This window comes from Suricata suricatta, chromosome 11 (assembly GCF_006229205.1).
Source record: "Suricata suricatta isolate VVHF042 chromosome 11, meerkat_22Aug2017_6uvM2_HiC, whole genome shotgun sequence".
Taxonomy (NCBI): Eukaryota; Metazoa; Chordata; class Mammalia; order Carnivora; family Herpestidae; genus Suricata; species Suricata suricatta.
In genome coordinates this window covers 58,436,130-58,454,182 of record NC_043710.1, presented here as the reverse complement: position 1 = coordinate 58,454,182, position 18,053 = coordinate 58,436,130, and the positions used below count along the sequence as shown (strand labels likewise).

Here is an 18,053-nt window from a genome sequence, read left to right as displayed (position 1 = left end):
TATGTTGAATCTTAACAGTGTTTGGGCATTATCTTGAGCAAAAGGAGCCAGATATAAAAGAACAGACATTATATGATGTTTGTTATATGAAGTTCAAGGGTAAGCAAAACTAATTGATGACAGTAGAAGTCAGAATAATGGCTGTGTCTGGGAGGGGCATGTGTTGGGAAGGGGCATAAGGAACCTTTGGGGGTGATCTTAATGATGAACACATGGGTGTGTAGATTTTGAAAAATCATCAAGTTGCACACTTAAAATTTGTGCAGATTACTTTAGTCAAGTTATATTTCTGTATAAAAACGCAAAATAATGAGATTTCTGTAGACCTACCCAAATAGCTAAAATTAAAAAGAAACTGAAAGAAAAGCACCTGACTTATAGAAAGCTCTCAATTAATTGAATGAACGCATCGTTTCTAATAAAGTCTTTGAAGTTTTCTGTTTTAGTTTTCTTTCTTATGAATCCAAGAACTTCTGAAAATAAAGTATTGCATTATATAATGATGTATTTGTACATCACTCTACAGCTTACATCTGTTATTTGCATCTCTTATTTAATTTAATCCTCAAAATAGCCCTGGACATGAGTGGATCTTATTTTTTCCTGGTCCAGTGCTTTTCCTACCAGACATGCTTTTGCGAGTCTGAACTGATAGAAGGTAGTTAACACCTTGAGGAGAAATCATATTGCTTGTCTCAAAATAACCTGGGATGGCATTTCCTTTAGCTAACTACATTGCAATATAAGAATGTAGCAGAAAGGTACATGGACAAGTGTGGGCAAGTCAGATCCCATCTCTGCACTTTATTTTCTTCATCTGTAAATTTAAAAGAGGGATTGTAGACTGAGAGCCTTTCACTTCCAGAACTTCTGACTTTTCTTTTTTTTTTTCTTAAATTTTTAATGTTTATTTATTTTTGAGAGAGAGAAAGTCAGAGCGCAAGCAGGGAAGGAGCAGAGAGAGAGGGAGACACAGAATCTGAAGCAGGCTCCAGGCTCTGCGTTGTCAGCACAGAGCCCAACATGGGACTCGAACTCACAAACCGCAAGATCATGACTTGAGTCGAAGTCAATGCTTAAGTGACTGAGCCACCCAGGTGCCCTTCTGAATTTTTTTTAAAATTCAGAAATGAACATTTGCAACATATATAGGCATAAATAGGCAACATCTACAAAATGTTTTTCCTTGCTTATTTGACAGGTCTGTTAGTGTTAAGGGAGGAATGAAAAATGTATTAAGCACCTATGCTGATGTTTCCACATTCCATGATTTTAAAATGAAAATGCCAGGGCGCCTGGCTGGTTCAATTGGTAGAACATGCAACTCTTGACCTCAGAGTCGTGAGTTCAAGCCCTATGTTGGGCATGGAGCCTACTTAAAAAAAATAGTAAAAAACAAATGCTACACAAATATGAATTGGTACTGTTATAATTTTTGCATGCTTTTTTATCCCTTAAGACCCGAAGAATTTTTTTTTTGGACCTGAAATTTGTATGTCTTTTTAAGGTTCAAATAATCGAGTATTAACTAGCGGGCCTTACTTCTAAACCTCTGTAATCATGGAGACATAGTCCCAAAATGTCCAGTCCCCAGAGGCTTTATAGGGCATATTTGCCCTATAAGAATGATGCCTGTGGTAGGATGGAGGAAGATGTGTATAGGAAAATAGATAACTGCTTAATGACAGAAGATGACTAGAGATAGAAAGATCAAGTAATGGGAAGGTAAATGCTAATACAAATAATCCAGTTCTTATAGCTCATATATTATAGATATGCTTCTAACTAAAGAGTGGTGGTGTGGAAGCTGGTGACCATAATTTTGAGCTGCAAGGCCTAAAAGTGACTTTTCTCCCTAAATTGATCGGATTTCCCTGGGTAGCATAATCTCAGAATGCATTTTGGTAATATATAGACTTTTAAGATTCCTTCTATTTACAGACACATATATATATGACATACAGCATGTACAGTTATAAATGTTGCATCTCACTCACCTATAAGTATACAGGGTTTATGGTTATAGGCCTTTCTTCTTCCTACTCTTTCTATATGTGTGAGTGTGTATGTGTGTGTGTTGTACATATACACATGTGTGTATCATGAGGTTATTTTTACCTTGGAGATGGGATAAAAATTATATCAGATTTTCAGGGAACATAGGTGTTTGAAAAACCATATTTAATATTTTATGTTTGAAAAAATAAAAAATAAAAACCTATTTTACAATATAAACTGCAAAATAAAATTCATATATCCTCTTGATAGGATAAATGATTGAAAAACACTGTTATAAAGGTTCATAGGATCAAAGCACCATGAGATTAATTTTCTGTTATTTTAGTGGTTATAGTTTTTTAATGTAAATTATAATTGAACATAACACAGATAAGTGTACAATTCGATGATTTTATAAAATGAACACACCCATGTAACCAGTATCTACATTAAGAAATAGAACATTACTGCTACACCAGCAGTCCATAGCTCTTTTGCTAAAAATATAAGCAAGCCACCTGCCTCCACCTCATTCTGAAAATTTCTCTTGGACTCCTTTCCCCTTACTCCTCACGCCTGGTTGAAAACGATCTTATCTTACCAGGGTTTACAAATGAAGAGTTTGAGGCCACAAGGGGTTAAAGGAACCTGCCAAGGGTGATGAAGAGAGGAGGAAGAACAAGAGCAGGAAACTAATATATATTGAAGACCCATTATATTCTAGGCACTTGGCTAAGTGCTTTATGAACTAATTGATTTCAATTCTCTTATATTCTCTTATCTCTTACCTTCACTTCACCAATGAGGAGAGTGAAGCCCAGAAAAATTAAGTCACCTGTTCAAGATCATATAGCTAGGACATACTAGGTAGATGTTTCATTTTGAAACTTAGGTCTTTTGGCCACATAAGCCTGTATTCTCTTTCTACCATGTACTGCCTCTCACATATAAGAATAGGGTAAGGGGAGGGGAAGTTGGGGAGGGTTATTTTTGCTGCTATTAGTATTAACACTTGCATTGCCAGGTCATATATAGATCTACATTTGACAAATGTCACTTCATTTAATACCTGTGTTTTTGTTCTTTCTCTCTCTCACCTATCATGTAGTGCTTCGGGCACTGTGTATACTGCAATGGATGTGGCCACAGGACAGGAGGTGAGTATTAATAACCAACTATGGCTCCTCCAGTTCTACTGTTTCTTTTTATTTCGGGTTAATTTTTAGTTCTTCTTAGCTCAAAAGGGACACTCCTAGAGGAGTAACATGAGACTTAATAGATTTTGGAAAAAGTTTCTATGGCTACAGCATAGAGAACAGATTGGATGAGTTAAGTTTGGAGCAGGTGAGTCAGGCCGTTACTGCATAATTTTAGGTGAGAGATGATAATTTGGATTGAGGTGGTAACATAGTATGGAAGTGGCTGGATTTGAAAGGTACTTTAGGTAGATTTGACAGAATCTGGTGATTGATGAATGTGAGGATGACTCATAAGTGAGCAGTCCTAGTCAAGCAGAAAGTAAAAAGGTGGAGGTATCAGTTTGAAGCAGTTGGATATTGTCTGAGAGATCATCTTGTGGCACTGCTTAGTGGATGATGGTTTATATAAGTTTGGTGTTTGGTTGAGGAATGTGACGTAGAAGAGATTTAAACACAGTAGGAGTTTCTTGACTCTTAATCTAGTGATCCTTCCAGTAGTCTGCACCCAGAATTCGAGTAGACATAGAAGTCCTTATTTGGAGGCACCTCTTTGTCTCTCTCATTTCATTGAGCTGGGAGAACTCTGACTTTATTGCTAAGGTCTGGTGACCCAAGATCTTCAGCAGAAGGAAGCCATGAAGGGAATATAAGGTACTTGAGTTTTCCTTGCATTCTTTCCTTTGGTTGCAGAGCAGGAATGTTGGCAGATGGGCTGGGGATGGGAGCTGCCTATGCAAGTTCTTAGTTTGCAGAGTACTAGGACTCAGAGGTTGTGAGAGAGATCGCTTGTTCCCGTGATAAGAGTACGGCTTCTAGGACCTGCTTGTGTATGTTTGGTGGTATACTGGAGAAGTCATGGTCAGTAGGGTAGCACATATTTCACCTTGCTCTTGTGAGTCTTTTATAAGCATCTAAACCAAATATTGAGGCTCCATTGAGGGTAAATAGACTGAAAAAAATCATTAAGGATTTAGTCATTGTTCTTTGAGATGAGAATTCAACAACCTAGATGTTTACTGTTGGTAGCACTTAAATGATTTGGGGCAAGTCATGTGACTTCTCTGAATCTGAATTTTATTTATAAAATGTGCATGATACCATATACATACTACCAAAAGAGTTGGAAGAATTTAGTAAAGCAATGCATGTGAAAATCATCATAAACTTGAGGAATTAAAGTTATCTATTTATTATATACAATAAAAATTACATATTTTTTATTATTTGTTACACAAAGCAGTCGCTGAAGATTTGCCTTATGCCACACTTTGTGCTAAGAACTATTTGAAATATTGAGTCATGGACAAGCACACAGACATTAAAATCATATATAAGCATTAGAGACCACACTTCCCATTGGGTGCATATAAAAGTCTTGTAGTGTGGAGAACAGATCAGAGGACAGGAAGCTATGTTAAAGTAATGGTGAGTAAGGAAGGTATTACTATGCCAGTTTTTTTTTTTATTTTTTAAATGTTTTATTTATTTTTGATACAGAGAGAGACAGAGCATGAGAGGGGGAGGGGCAGAGAGAGAGGGAGACACAGAACCGGAAGCAGGCTCCAGACTCTGAGCTAGGTGTCAGCACAGAGCCCAACACGTGGCTCGAACCCACGAACGTGAGATCTGACCTGAGTCGAAGTCAGAGGCTTAACTGACTGAGCCACCCAGGTGCCCCTACTATGCCCGTTTTAAACATGATTAATTAGAGGCAGAGATAGAAAAGAGGTGGTTATACCAATAGAAAAAGAACCCTGAGGGATAGGTAATATTATTTCCTTTTTACTGATTAAAAATTTGGGGCTCAATACTTATATTGGACAAACTGGACTTTAAAGTAAAGGCAGTAACAAAAGATGAAGAAGGACATTATATAATAATTACAGAGTCTCTCCATTAGGAAGAGCTAATAATTATAAACATCTATGTGCCGAATTCGGGAGCACCCAAATATGTAAAACAATTAATCACAAGCAGAAACAACCTTATTGATAAGAAGTTGCTTATTGCAGGAGATTTTAATACTCCACTTACAGCAATGGATAGATCAACCAGACAGAAAATCACTAAAGAAACAATGGACCTGAATGGCACATGGAACAGATGGAATTAATAGGTGTATTTAGAAGTCTGCATCCTGAAGCTAGGGAATTCACTTTCTTCCTGAGTGCGCATGGCACATTCTCCAAGATTGATCACATACTGGGTCATAAAACAGCCCTCCATAAATACAAAAGAACTGAGATCATACCATGCACGCTTTCAGATCACAATGCTATGAAGCTTGAAATCAATCACAGGAAAAAGTCTGGAAAACCTCCAAAAATGTGGCGGCTAAAAACGACCCTACTAAAGAATGATTGGGCCAATCAGGCAATTAGAGAAGAAATTAAAAAATATATGGAAACAAATGAAAACAAAAATAACAATAATCCAAACTCTCTGGGACACAGCAAAGGAGAAGTACTACGAGGAAAGTATATTGCAATCCAGGCCTATTACAACAAACTAGAAAAAGTGCAACTCAAAACCTAACAGAGCACCTAAGGAAACTAGAAGAGGAGCAGCACGAGTACCCCCAAACCCAGAAGAAGAAGAGAAATAATGAAGATCAGGGCAGAAATAAACAATATAGAATCCAAAAAAACAATTGAACAAATCAATGAAACCAAGAGTTGGTTTTTTGAAAAAATAAACAAAAATGATAAACCTCTAGCCAAGCTCCTCAGAAAGAAAAGAAAGAACACCCAAATAGATAAATCATGAATGAAAATGGATCTACTACAACCAATCCCTCAGAAATACAAGCAATCATCAGAGATTACTATGAAAAATTATATGCCAACAAACTGGACAGTCTAGAAGAAATGGACAAATTCCTAAACACACATGCACTACCGAGATTCAAATGGGAAGAGATAGAAAATCTGAACAGACCCATAACCAGTGAAGAAATCAAATCAGTTATGAAAAATCTCCCAACGAATAAGAGCCCAGAGCCAGATGGTTTCCCTGGGGAATTCTACCAGACATTTAAAACAGAGTTAACACCCATCCTTCTCAAGTTATTCCACAAAATAGAAATAGAAGGAAAACTTCCGAACTCGTTCTACGAAGCCAGCATTGCTTTGATTCACAAACCAGACAGAGACCCAACAAAAAAAAGAACTACAGGCCAATATCCTTAATGATACACATGCAAAATTACTTAACAAGATACCAGCAAATCAAAATTCAACAGCATATAAAAAGAATTATCCATCATGATCAAGTGGGATTCATTCCTGGGTTACAGGGCTGGTTCAGTATTTGCAAATCCATCAATGTGATACAGCACGTTAACAAACAAAAAGATAAAAACCATATGATCCTGTCAGTAAATGCAGGAAATGCATTTGACAAAATACAGCATCCTTTTTTTAATAAAAACCTTGAGAAAGTCGGGATAGAAGGAACTTACTTAAACATTATAAAAGCCATTTATGAAAAGCCCACACTTAATATCATCCTCAATGTTGAAAAACTGAGAGCTTTCCCCCTGATATCAGGAACACAAGGATGTCCACTCTCACCACTGTTGTTTAACAGTGCTGGAAGTCCTAGCATCAGCCACCAGACAGCAAAAGGCAATAAAAGGCATCAGAATTGGCAAAGAAGTCGTCAAACTTTCACTTTTCACAGATGACATGATACTCTACATGGAAAACCCGATCGACTCCATCAGAAGCCTTCTAGAACGGATCCATGAATTCAGTAAAGTCGCAGGCTACAAAATTAATGTACAGAAATCGGTTGCATTTTTATACACCAAAAATGAAGCAACAGAAAGAGAAATCAAGAAACGGATCCCATTCACAATTGCACCAGAAACTATAAAATACCTAGGAATAAACCTAACCAAAGATGTAAAAGACCTGTACAATGAAGACTATAGAAAGCTTATGAAAGAAATTGAAGAAGACACAAAGAAATGGAAAAATATTCTGTGCTCATGGATCAGAAGAATAAACATTGTTAAAATGTCATTATTACCCAAAGCAATCTACACATTCAGTTCAATCCCAATCAAAGTTGCACCAGCATTCTTCTCAAAGCTTCTCAAATTTGTTCAAATTATCCTAAAATTCATATGGAACCACAAAAACCTCCAATAGCCAAAGTAATATTGAAGAAGAAAACCAAAACAGGAGGCATCACAATCCCAGACTTTAGCCTCTACTACAAAGCTGTCATCATCAAGACAGTATGGTATTGGCACAAAAACAGACACATAGACCAATGGAATAGAGAACCCAGAACTAGATCTACAAATGTATGGCCAATTAATCTTTGACAAAGCAGGAAAGAGTATCCAATGGAAAATTGACAGTCTCTTTAACAGGTGGTGCTGGGAGAACTGGCCAGCAACATGCAGAAGACCACTTTCTTACACCATACACAAAATTCAACTCAAATGGATGAAGGACCTGTAAGTGAGACAGGAAACCATCAAAATCCTAGAGGAGAAAGTAGGAAACAGCCTCTTTGACCTCAACTGCAGCAATTTCCTCCTGGACACATCCCCAAAGGTAAGGGAATCCAGAGCAAAAATGAACTATTGGGACCTCATCAAGATGAAAAGCTTCTGCACTGCAAAGGAAACAATCAAGAATTCTAACAGGCAGCCGACAGAATGGGAAAAAATAGTTGCAAATGATATACTGGATAAAGGACTAGCATCCAAACTCTACAAGGAACTCACCAAACTCCACACCCGAAAAACAAATAATCCAGTGAAGAAATGGGCAGAAGATATGAACAGACACTTCTCCAAAGAGGACATCCAGATGGCCTACAGGCACATGAGATGATGCTCAGTGTCACTCATCATCAGGGAAATACAAAACCATACTGAGATACCACCTCATGCCTGTTAAGTATCCAAAATGAACAAGTCAAGCAACTATAGATGCTGGCGAGGATGTGGAGAAACAGCACCCTCCTGCTCTGTTGGTGGGAATGTAAACTGGTACAGCTGCTTTGGCAAACAGTGTGGAGGTTCCTCAAAAAGCCATCCATAGAACTCCCTTATTACCTAGTATTTCTCCATCCCTTTACTTTCAACCTGAAGTTGAAAGTAAAGGCCTTCAGGCACATGAAACGATGCTCAACATCACTCATCATCAGGAAAACACAAATCAAAACCACACTGAGATACCATCTCACACTGGTGAGAATGGCTAAAATTAACAAATCAAGAGACTATAGATGCTGACGAGGGTGTGGAGAGACAGGCACCCTCCTACACTGTTGGTGGCAATGTAAACTGGTGCAGCCACTCTGGAAAAGTGTGGAGGTTCCTCAAAAAGCCATCCATAGAACTCCCTTATTACCTAGCCATCGCACTGCTAAGGATGTACCCAAGGGGTACAGAAGTGCTGATGCATAGGAGCACATGTACTCCAATGTTCATAGCAGCAGTGTCAACAATAGCCAAAATATGGAAAGAGCTTAAATGTCCATCACCTGATGAGTGGATCAAGAAGATGTGGTATATATACACAATGAAGTACTACATGGCAGTGAGAAAGAATGAAATATGGCCATTTGTAGGAAAGTGGATGGACCTCGAGGGTGTCATGCTAAGCGAAATAAGTCAGGCAGAGAAGGACAGAAACCATATGTTTGCACTCATAGGTCTAACAGGAGAACAGGAGAAACCTAATGGAGGACCAGGGGGAGGGGAAGAGGGAAAGAGAGTTGGGGAGAGAGAGGGATGCAAAATTTGAGACACTATTGAATGCTGAAAATGAACTGAGGGTTGAAGGGAAGGGGGGAGGGGGAAAAGAGGTGGTGGTGATGGAGGAGGGCACTTGTGGGGAAGAGCACTGGGTGTTGTATGGAAACCAATTCAATAATAAGCTATTTAAAAAATAAAAAAAAAATAGAAGTGCTGATGCATAGGGGCACACATACCCCAATGTTCATAGCAGCACTTTTTAACAATAGCCATATCATAGAAAGAGCCTAAATGTCCATCACCTGATGAGTGGATCAAGAAGATGTGGTTTATCTATACAATGGAATACTACATGGCAATGAGAAAAAATGAAATCTGGCCATTTGTAGCAAAGTAGATGACCTCGAGGGTGTCATGCTAAGCAAAATAAGTCAGGTGGAGAAGTACATATACCATATGTTTGCACTCATAGGTCTAATTGGAGAAACCTAATAGGAGACCATGGGACTATGAAAGGGGAGGGAAGAATTGGGGAGAGGGAGTGAGGCAAATCATGAGAGAGTTTTGAATGCTGAGAACAATTTGAGGGTTGATGCGGGGGAGGGAAGGAGGGGTGATGGTCATGGAGGAGGGCACTTGTGGGGAAGAGCACTGGGTGGTATATTGAAACCAACTTGGTAATAAACTATTAATAAAAAAATAAATGAAAGAAGATGTGGTTTATTTATACAATGGAATACTACGTGGCAATGAGAAAGAATGAAATCTGGCCATTTATAGCAATGTTGATGGACCTTGAGGGTGTCATAAGCGAAATAAGTCAGGTGGAGGAGGACAGATACCATATGTTTGCACTTATCGGTCTAACAAGAGAAACCTAACAGAGGACCATGTGAATGGGGAGCGGGGGGAAGAGTTAGGAAGAGGGAGGGAGGCAAACCATGAGAGACTCTTGAATACTGAAAACAAACTGAGGGCTGAAGGGGGAGGGGGAAAGGGGAAGGGGGATGATGATCATGGAGGGGAGCACTGTGGGGAAGATCACTGGTGTTATGTGGAAACCAACTTGACAATAAACTATAAATAAAAAAATTTGAGGCGCAGAGAGTTTAGATAACTTTTGCAAGCTTGTGCTACCAGCAGTTAGGAAGGGCTGGGTTAGAATCTTGATTCTAAAACCTAGACCTGCGCTTTCCAGGCTGCAAGGCCACAGTAGGGCTAATGTTATGTACTAGGGCTCCTTGTCATGTTTCTGGGCTCTGGGGCCCTATAGCCGTTGATGGGCAGTTCCTGGAAAGGCCTGGGACCTGCATGTGTGAGAAGCTGGCCACAGGAAATAGAAACTTGACTTCACTATATCCCAGCCTTGTGGTTACAAAACTATGAATGGAAGCAAGTCCATTAGGGTGGCTAATGCAGTGTGGTCAGGAAGGCCTCATTTCCTGCCCCAGGGAGCATAAATCATTAGTGGAGCTGGCAAGATGCTCTCAGTCTTTGTGAGTGAGTGCTTATTGGGGGTTATCCACCTGGGAAGAACAGAATTGTTGTATGTCACATATAGGAAGATTAGCATGTTAGTGCCAGGAAGTCTCCCAGTTACATATCCAACAATTATTTTTCTAGCGTATTCTTAGAAGGAATGTGTTTTATTTAAGGAATAGATTGGAAGCAACTTCGTAGTCGTATGGACCTGAGGACATTGATTATGACCTTGGTCAATTTTCTGATAAGTCTTAGTCTCAATTTCCTTACTTGAGAATACAAATAATGATTTTTACTTGGAGGGTTGTTGTTAGTTTTTACTGAGATATGTAACTAGAGCATCTAACCTGGCATCTGGAACATAGTAAGCATTGAAAAAACAGCATTGGCAGGAAGGTGGTTGGTTTTTGCTGTCATTCCTGTTGATGTGGTCATTCTTGCTGCCCTGGACTAGATATTTCTCAAATGCAGTTATTACTACAATTCATATTTTTATTGTTTTCTTCCTCTATTATTTAAAAATTTTACTTGTATTTGAGTAATGCATTGGCCACTATTTCCTATTTAGTCCTCAAAACAATCCTGCAAAGAAGGGAACCAAGGTTGGGATTATTATCCTAAATGTATTGATGGAGAGACCAAGGCACAGAGAGCTTGTGATTGGTCAAGGTCAGTAAATGACAGACAGCCTCAGAGCTTAGGTCCTCTGAGCTCAGGTTCTCAGAGCTCAAGCCCCATTCTTTTTCTTTTATAGGAATGCAGATAGCTGGCCTAAGAGGGACTGATTGGGTGAAGGGCATATAGCCTGGCACATATTTAGCCAGTAGCTTTTGAAAAGGATTTCTGGTATCCTGCGCCTCCCTATGTGTTATCCTCTGCCTGCCAGTCATCTCCCTTGCTGCTTCCAGCAGTGGCCTCTTTGAGGTTCATAAGCACTGTCCCATCCTTTAGGATGGCCAGAGGAACTCCAAAGGCATTCCTTTGGCCCCAGATTTTAATATATATTGTAAGGGTTGACTATATTTAATATGTTTTTAGATCAATGTGTTGCTCTTCAGATATTAGAAAAAGCTAATAATCAAACATTATGGAAAGCTACAGCCAGACCAGAAGCCTTTAACCTGATAGGAGACCTTACTCCGAAGCAAATTTTTCTCACTTGGGGTAAGGAATGGAATTAGTCAAAGTGCTTAAAAGAATCATTTCTGTTCTTATTGATGAACTGAATCTCTGCAGAAGATTGCCTATACTTAAGGAAATATGAGAGTTATGGTTTTTTTCCCATAAAAATGTGGATTATTCATTTTTTACAGTTTCTTGTTGCTCCTGGCAAGGTTCATTTAGTTGTTCTGTTAGGTGTTTCATGTTCTTATCTGTTATGCAGGAAAAGAAAATATCTCTAGGGAATAAACATTTAGCAAATAATTTAAGTTCTGTGGAATAGAGTAGTCTATTGCTGATGTTATTTGTAGTTTAGAAACTAAGTACTTATGAACCCACTGAATTCTCTCTTTCTCTGTTCATTTCCACAAACATTTGTTGAGCATCCACTGTGTGTCAGGTCCTGTATTTGGCACCAGGGATTCTGAGTTTTCAACTGAGCTCTCAAGATTCTAGAGACACACTCCCTAACTGATCATCATAAAGGCACTATGTGGTAAGCTCCCTAGGAGAGCTATGAATATGATCTTACAAGGCTTTAAAGAAGAGAGAAAAACCTATCTGGTTTGGAGAATGAGGTTTCTTTTGGCCTGACACAAAGTATAAATAGCTTTTGAGCATGTGCAAAGGATGCACGGTACTCTACATGGAGGGAAGATCAGATCATAGAGTATGTGAAGGAATACAGAGGGAAGTAAGATAGGGGTGAGATCATGAGAACTTTGAATGTTGGGCTGAGGACCATCTCTAAGTAAACAGAAGTGTTTCTGTTTTTGAGCAGATCAGAGTGTTATCAAATGTGTACTGAGGGGAAGATTAATGTGGCCGCATGTGCAGGAGGAATTGGCATCATTTTTGAGGGTTCTAATCCTGACTTTGCTACTGAATCACTGTGTGTGCAAATCACATATCCTTTCTGAATCATGATTTCCATATCTGTCAAAAGGAATCAGTATTAATACTTAACTCATTGTGTGTCTCTGAGGATTAAATGAAATAAACCTGAAAATACCTTACCTAGTACTTGACATATAGAAGAAGTGCCTTGGAAACTAACTTCTACCTTATATTTGTGTTATGTGGAAATTAATTGATTCCTACAGACAAAAAGCCTATGATGTTCTTTTTGATACATAAATATTAAGGATCTCATGCCCTTTTTCCCTTCTCTCTTAATGTGGTCAACTCTGATTTATCTTTCCACATTAAGTTCAAAAAGTCATCTCCCACTTTATGAAGCCTCTCAAAGTTGCCATATTTAAGGAGTTTTTGCTCTCTTTTGTGTTTCTGTAGCACTTTGTATGGACTTTTGTTATAGCATACCTTTTATATTGTGATTTTGTAAAAATATTTTTTCATATAAATATTTTATTAGTAGTAAGTTTGATTCTCTAACTTTGATGCTCATCAGAATCACCTGGAGCATTTATTAAAGAAGAATTTCTGATTCTGTCTGGGTGGGACCTAAAAACTTTTAATTTTAGGAGTTCCTGGGTGGTTCAGTCAGTTAAGCATTTGACTCTTGATTTTAGCTCAGGTCATGATCTCACAGTTCAATTCATCAACTCAAGCCCCATGTTGGGCTGTGTGCTGGCAGCAGGGAGCCTGCTTGGGATTCTTATTCTCCCTCTCTTTCTGCCCCTCCCACAGTTGTGCGCATTCTCTCTCTCAAAAAAAATAATAAATAAACATTAAAAAAAATAAAGATTTTAATTTCTAACAAGTTGCCCAATGATGTTGATGCTGCTGGTCCAGGAACCTCACACTGAAAACTTAGGTTTATGTGAATTCTGCAAGGGCTAAGACTGTATTTGATTCATGTCTGTCTCCTTAGTGTTTAAGGCCTGGTACTAAGTAGTCACTCAGTAAATGTTGAGTGTACTCATTGAATGTACTCTGATTTCAGGTGGCCATTAAGCAGATGAACCTTCAGCAGCAGCCGAAGAAAGAGCTGATTATTAATGAGATCCTGGTCATGAGGGAAAACAAGAACCCAAATATTGTCAACTACTTGGACAGGTATGAAGAAATAGGTCTTGTCAGAGAGATCAGCCTTTGGGACTGATGGGTGGCAGAAGTATTAGTGGAGGAGGCGTCACCAGCACTCTGAACCGCCTCCATTTAAGAATCATCTGTGATGCTTGGCTCTCTGCCTCTGACCCTGTATACTGCTGGACACCTCTGATTGCCACACAGTCTTTCTGGGTTCGATGAACCCTATCATCCTGTATCTTCTAACAGCTGGTCCTAGAACTGTTTTTTTTGCCTCACAGAGGCCCACCCTTCAGCCCAACAGCCAGAATCAGACATGTCAGTCTTTAAATCAGTTTATATCCCAAATCTTTCTTTACCCTGCTCATCCTCCTGAATAAGTTCTAGTTTATCTTATTCTCTTAAAATTTGACAGTCTTCAGTTTCATTTGAGATTGACTAATATGGAAAGAATAAGACTTCTCTTTTGTTCTATACTCAACAAAACCTAATGATTTCATTCACCGTTTGGTTTTTAGGAAGCCCTGTTTCATTGTTGACCCCTAGTAAGTCTGTAGTCAATTTAAATCTCTGATCCTTTTTTTTTTTTTAATGTGAGCTTACCTTAAACTGGTTAACGTAGAACTTTTTAGGAACTTTCATTAAATCCCATTTTGATTATTTCAGCCCATTATTCTAGCTCATCGGAATTCTGTTCTTCAATATGATAATAGTGGTAATAGCTAATATTTTGTATTATGCTTTACTTTACATCACGCACTTTCATGAATAGTATCTCATTTTGAAATAGGGTTTACTATCTGTATTTTACTGATGAAGAAACTGAGGTTCATAGAAGTTAATAACTTGCCCAAGACCAGTAAGCCAGCAAGTAGCAAATGAAGGTTTTGGATTTGAATATTCCTAGCACCAACTTCCATACCCTTTCCTTCATATTGTGTTTTTTTCTCCCATATATGAGAAAAGAAAGCGAGCTTCTTGCCTGGGTTTCAGAGACATCACAGGTGGAGGCGCTATTGGACTAAGTCTTGGGCTCTATTGTTTTTTTTTCTTTTACTGTTTCTGTTGCATTGTCAACTATATTTCATTTCTGCAAGATTCTGCCAGATTTCTTCTTTTGCATCTAAAACATTGGTAAACTTCAATTTCTTTAAAAAGGAAAGGAGTTGGACTTTGACCTTCCCAATGCATAATGTTGATACCTATAGCGAATAAAGCCTTCTTCCTTTTTGAGGAATGATTGTCTCTCCATAATGCAGGTCATCACTGGCTCTGAAAATTCCTCTCAAAGTTATTATTCACCCTTTGAAGAACTTATAATATAGAGAATATAACTGGGACAAACTCTTGAGGGCTATAAGTGAGGGTACCCAATTTTGGCTCAGGATGAGGAAAAATGAAAGCTGCCCAATAAAAGTATGTTCTATCCCATTAAAATATGAGTGTCTTATCACTGGAAGTATCTAAATGATAAAGTGCGTCACCATGTTATTGAAGGAATTTATGTTCTGGGAATAAGACTAGAAAATTTATAAATTTGTTTATTAATCATGCCTTTGCTGGTGTTTCCAGAGGCTTTTACTGTGAAACCAGAAGTAAATAAGGCTCAGTCCCTGCCTTCAGAAAGCTCCTAGTCTGCTGTGGAAAAAAATACCTAGGAGCTCCTGTGGGAGGACAGAAGAAGGTGCCCTTCCCCTGAGCATTAAGCAGAGGTGTTGCGATTAACAGTCTGGCGTTTGTGAGTTGTCCCAGAGGAGAACTCCATCCATATTTGTTCTTCTCCAGACATGTAATGCTCTGAGGCTTTTCCTTGGAGATGTGATTTTTTGATGGTACCTTGGCACACGATGGAGCCAGAGTTTTTGAGACAACTGTTATCTGTTCGTGATTGTCTTAGCTTTGACAGTGTCATGGCCGGCCCAGGTAAAGAGGCTCTCCTTTGCCAGTGTCCAGAGATAGTCTCTTGAACCCTCATATTTCTTCCGTTCAATCAGTCTAAGCTGGTGGGTGTCTCCTTGATGTGCTGGATGAGAGGACATAATGTGCATTCTTTGTCAAAGAAGAAATGGGCTCATGCCAGTGGAGAGCTTTTTACCCAGTCCTAAGTCATCTTTTAGTCCAAGTCCCCATCATCTTGTTTTGCAAAAGAGATTCAAGTTGAAGAACAACTTAATCTGTCATATATATTCTTTCTGGAGAAAAAAACTATAAGACTTTTAGTTACAAAGAATATAGAATCTATGGAAAGAGTACTGGGTCCAGAATCAAGAGAATAGGATTCAAATCCTACCCTTTGCTGGAGGCCTTTTTTTTTTTTTTTTTTCCCTGCTCAGAAGTAGTCCCAGTATCTAGATGACAGTAGATGACATACTACACAGCTCAAGCCAGTCCAGTATAACTTCTTTGTCTAAAGCTAGCAGAAAAGTCTGTAGGGCTCTAGGTTATTCTTCTTTTCATTTGTCTAGTTCTGCAGCTAAAATAAACTGACCAAACAGGCTAAGTGATCTTTTTATTTATCAGATATTAGGGCTGAATGATCCAGTCACTGAGTGATAGTATTGGTTCTAACTCATGTCTCCATAATCTCTGTAGGGATACAGCAGCCCTTGGCTTGCCAGAAGAGGCTATGGCTCTGCAGCCTTTGTTGAGTTCATTTCATTTTTAGAATCAGAAACACTCAAAGTAGAGATCATTGCCAGCATAATGACTATGTGTATAATACTTTATAGCTTTTAAATGGCTTTTATAGCCATTCTTTCTTTTAATATTTGCAATCAATTATCTTTTATTTTGCTCATTGATTTATTCAGTAAATATTGGCATCTACTATGTAGACTCTGGGGATAGAGTCTTGAACAAGGCCCAATACTTGGTCTCAGGGATCTCAGATTTAGAACTCTCAAAGAGGTTTAGTGACTTGGCCTAATGTTGGTAACATGGATTGCAAATCCCATCTTTGTCAAATGTTTGGTTGCTCTCTGCCTTGATGCTTCTAGATGTGTAGGAATCATGCCAAATTTTGAGAAGCAGTACTTTGCATTGTGATGAAATAGAATTTTATTATATCTTCAACCTGGTAATCTTAGTTCTACTCTTTGGGGCTTCCCAGAATAATCTGCTTTGTTTTCTCCAGGAGAATCCACAAGGGATATCAAATTAGTGTTTCTATCTCCCAGATTCTTCTTCTCCCCAGAAAAAAGAACCCTAGACTTTTCTAGAGCTGATGGAGATACAGGTTTAGTCTGTGTATATGTTTCACCTTTGAAACCCACTGCTATGGCTCAGAGTACTCTGTTTCTTCTTACCCCTTTTCTGTACTTCTACAGTTACCTCGTGGGAGACGAGCTGTGGGTTGTCATGGAATACTTGGCTGGAGGCTCTTTGACAGATGTGGTAACAGAAACTTGCATGGATGAAGGCCAGATTGCAGCTGTCTGCCGTGAGGTAAGGCCAATGGCCAACCAGCCTTGAGTGGGAAGTGGTCTTCATATCAGTGTCTCTCAGAGTTTTGTACCTGATAGGATCTCAGCCTAGGCATTAAAGGTGGGAGAAATTAGCTGGGCTCTCCCATTATTCTCGTTTAGCTGTTTTGAATTTTCTATCACTATAATCTATTTTTAAGATAATTGTATTCTGATTATAAAAGTGTACACCCATTGTAGAAAAATTAGAAATTACACATATATATGAAGTCACTCAATTTCAACCTTAAAGGTGACTGCTATAAATACTTTGTAGTGTTTTTCTCTTCTATATGGATATATATTTTAATCATATTTTTATTCTACTTTCCCGTTTTCTTCATGTGCTGTGAAGGAAATAAAAGAGTCCGAAGGTAGTGACAGAGGAGGTACCATTTTAGACAGAGTAGGAATGATTTTGCCATAGATTTGAATAAAGATCCGAACATACAAAAAAGCAAGCCACACAAAAATCTGGAGTAAAATACTTCCAGGCAAAAGAAATAGAAAATGAAACTTAAATAGGAATTCTCTTTTCTCCTCATTGCTATTAAATGTCTAAGGTCTGTAATATACTTGTGTAAGAGGGAGGAAGAAACTCTTTACAAAGTTTCTGTGAGAAGCAATGTCCTCAGGGCAGAGCCACATGTTTTTAAAGCTCTTATTTAAATTCCAGTCAATTAACATACAGTGTAATATTAGACTCAGATGTACAGTAAAATGACTCAACACGTCCATGTATAACGAGTGCCATCCTTAATCCCCATCCCCTGTTTAACTCACCCCACTCCCCAACCTCCCCTCTGGTTGACCATCAGTTTGTTCTCTATAGTTAAGAGTCTTTTTCTTGGTTTGCCTCTCTCTCTCTCTTTCCCTTTCCTGGTTTGTTTTGTTTCTTCAATTCCACATATGAGTGAAATCACATGGTATTTGTCTTTCTCTAACTGATTTATTTCACTTAGCATAATACTCTCTAGCTCAATCCATATCATTGCAAATGGCAAGATTTCATTCTTCTTTAGGTCTCAGTAATATTCCATT

The 18,053-nt window shown here is 38.5% G+C and overlaps 1 protein-coding gene across 3 annotated transcripts in view; it reads left to right on the top strand.

The window, feature by feature from the left end:
• Nucleotides 1–18,053, top strand: part of PAK1 (p21 (RAC1) activated kinase 1) — a 165,284-nt gene that overhangs the window by 133,503 nt on the left and 13,728 nt on the right. For all 3 annotated transcript variants that reach the window (XM_029957576.1, XM_029957577.1, XM_029957575.1), the window contains exons 9-11: nucleotides 3,107–3,155; nucleotides 13,466–13,578; nucleotides 16,878–16,995. In XM_029957576.1, the coding sequence (XP_029813436.1) occupies nucleotides 3,107–3,155; nucleotides 13,466–13,578; nucleotides 16,878–16,995 (280 nt within the window). The remainder of the gene's footprint in view (nucleotides 1–3,106; nucleotides 3,156–13,465; nucleotides 13,579–16,877; nucleotides 16,996–18,053) is intronic.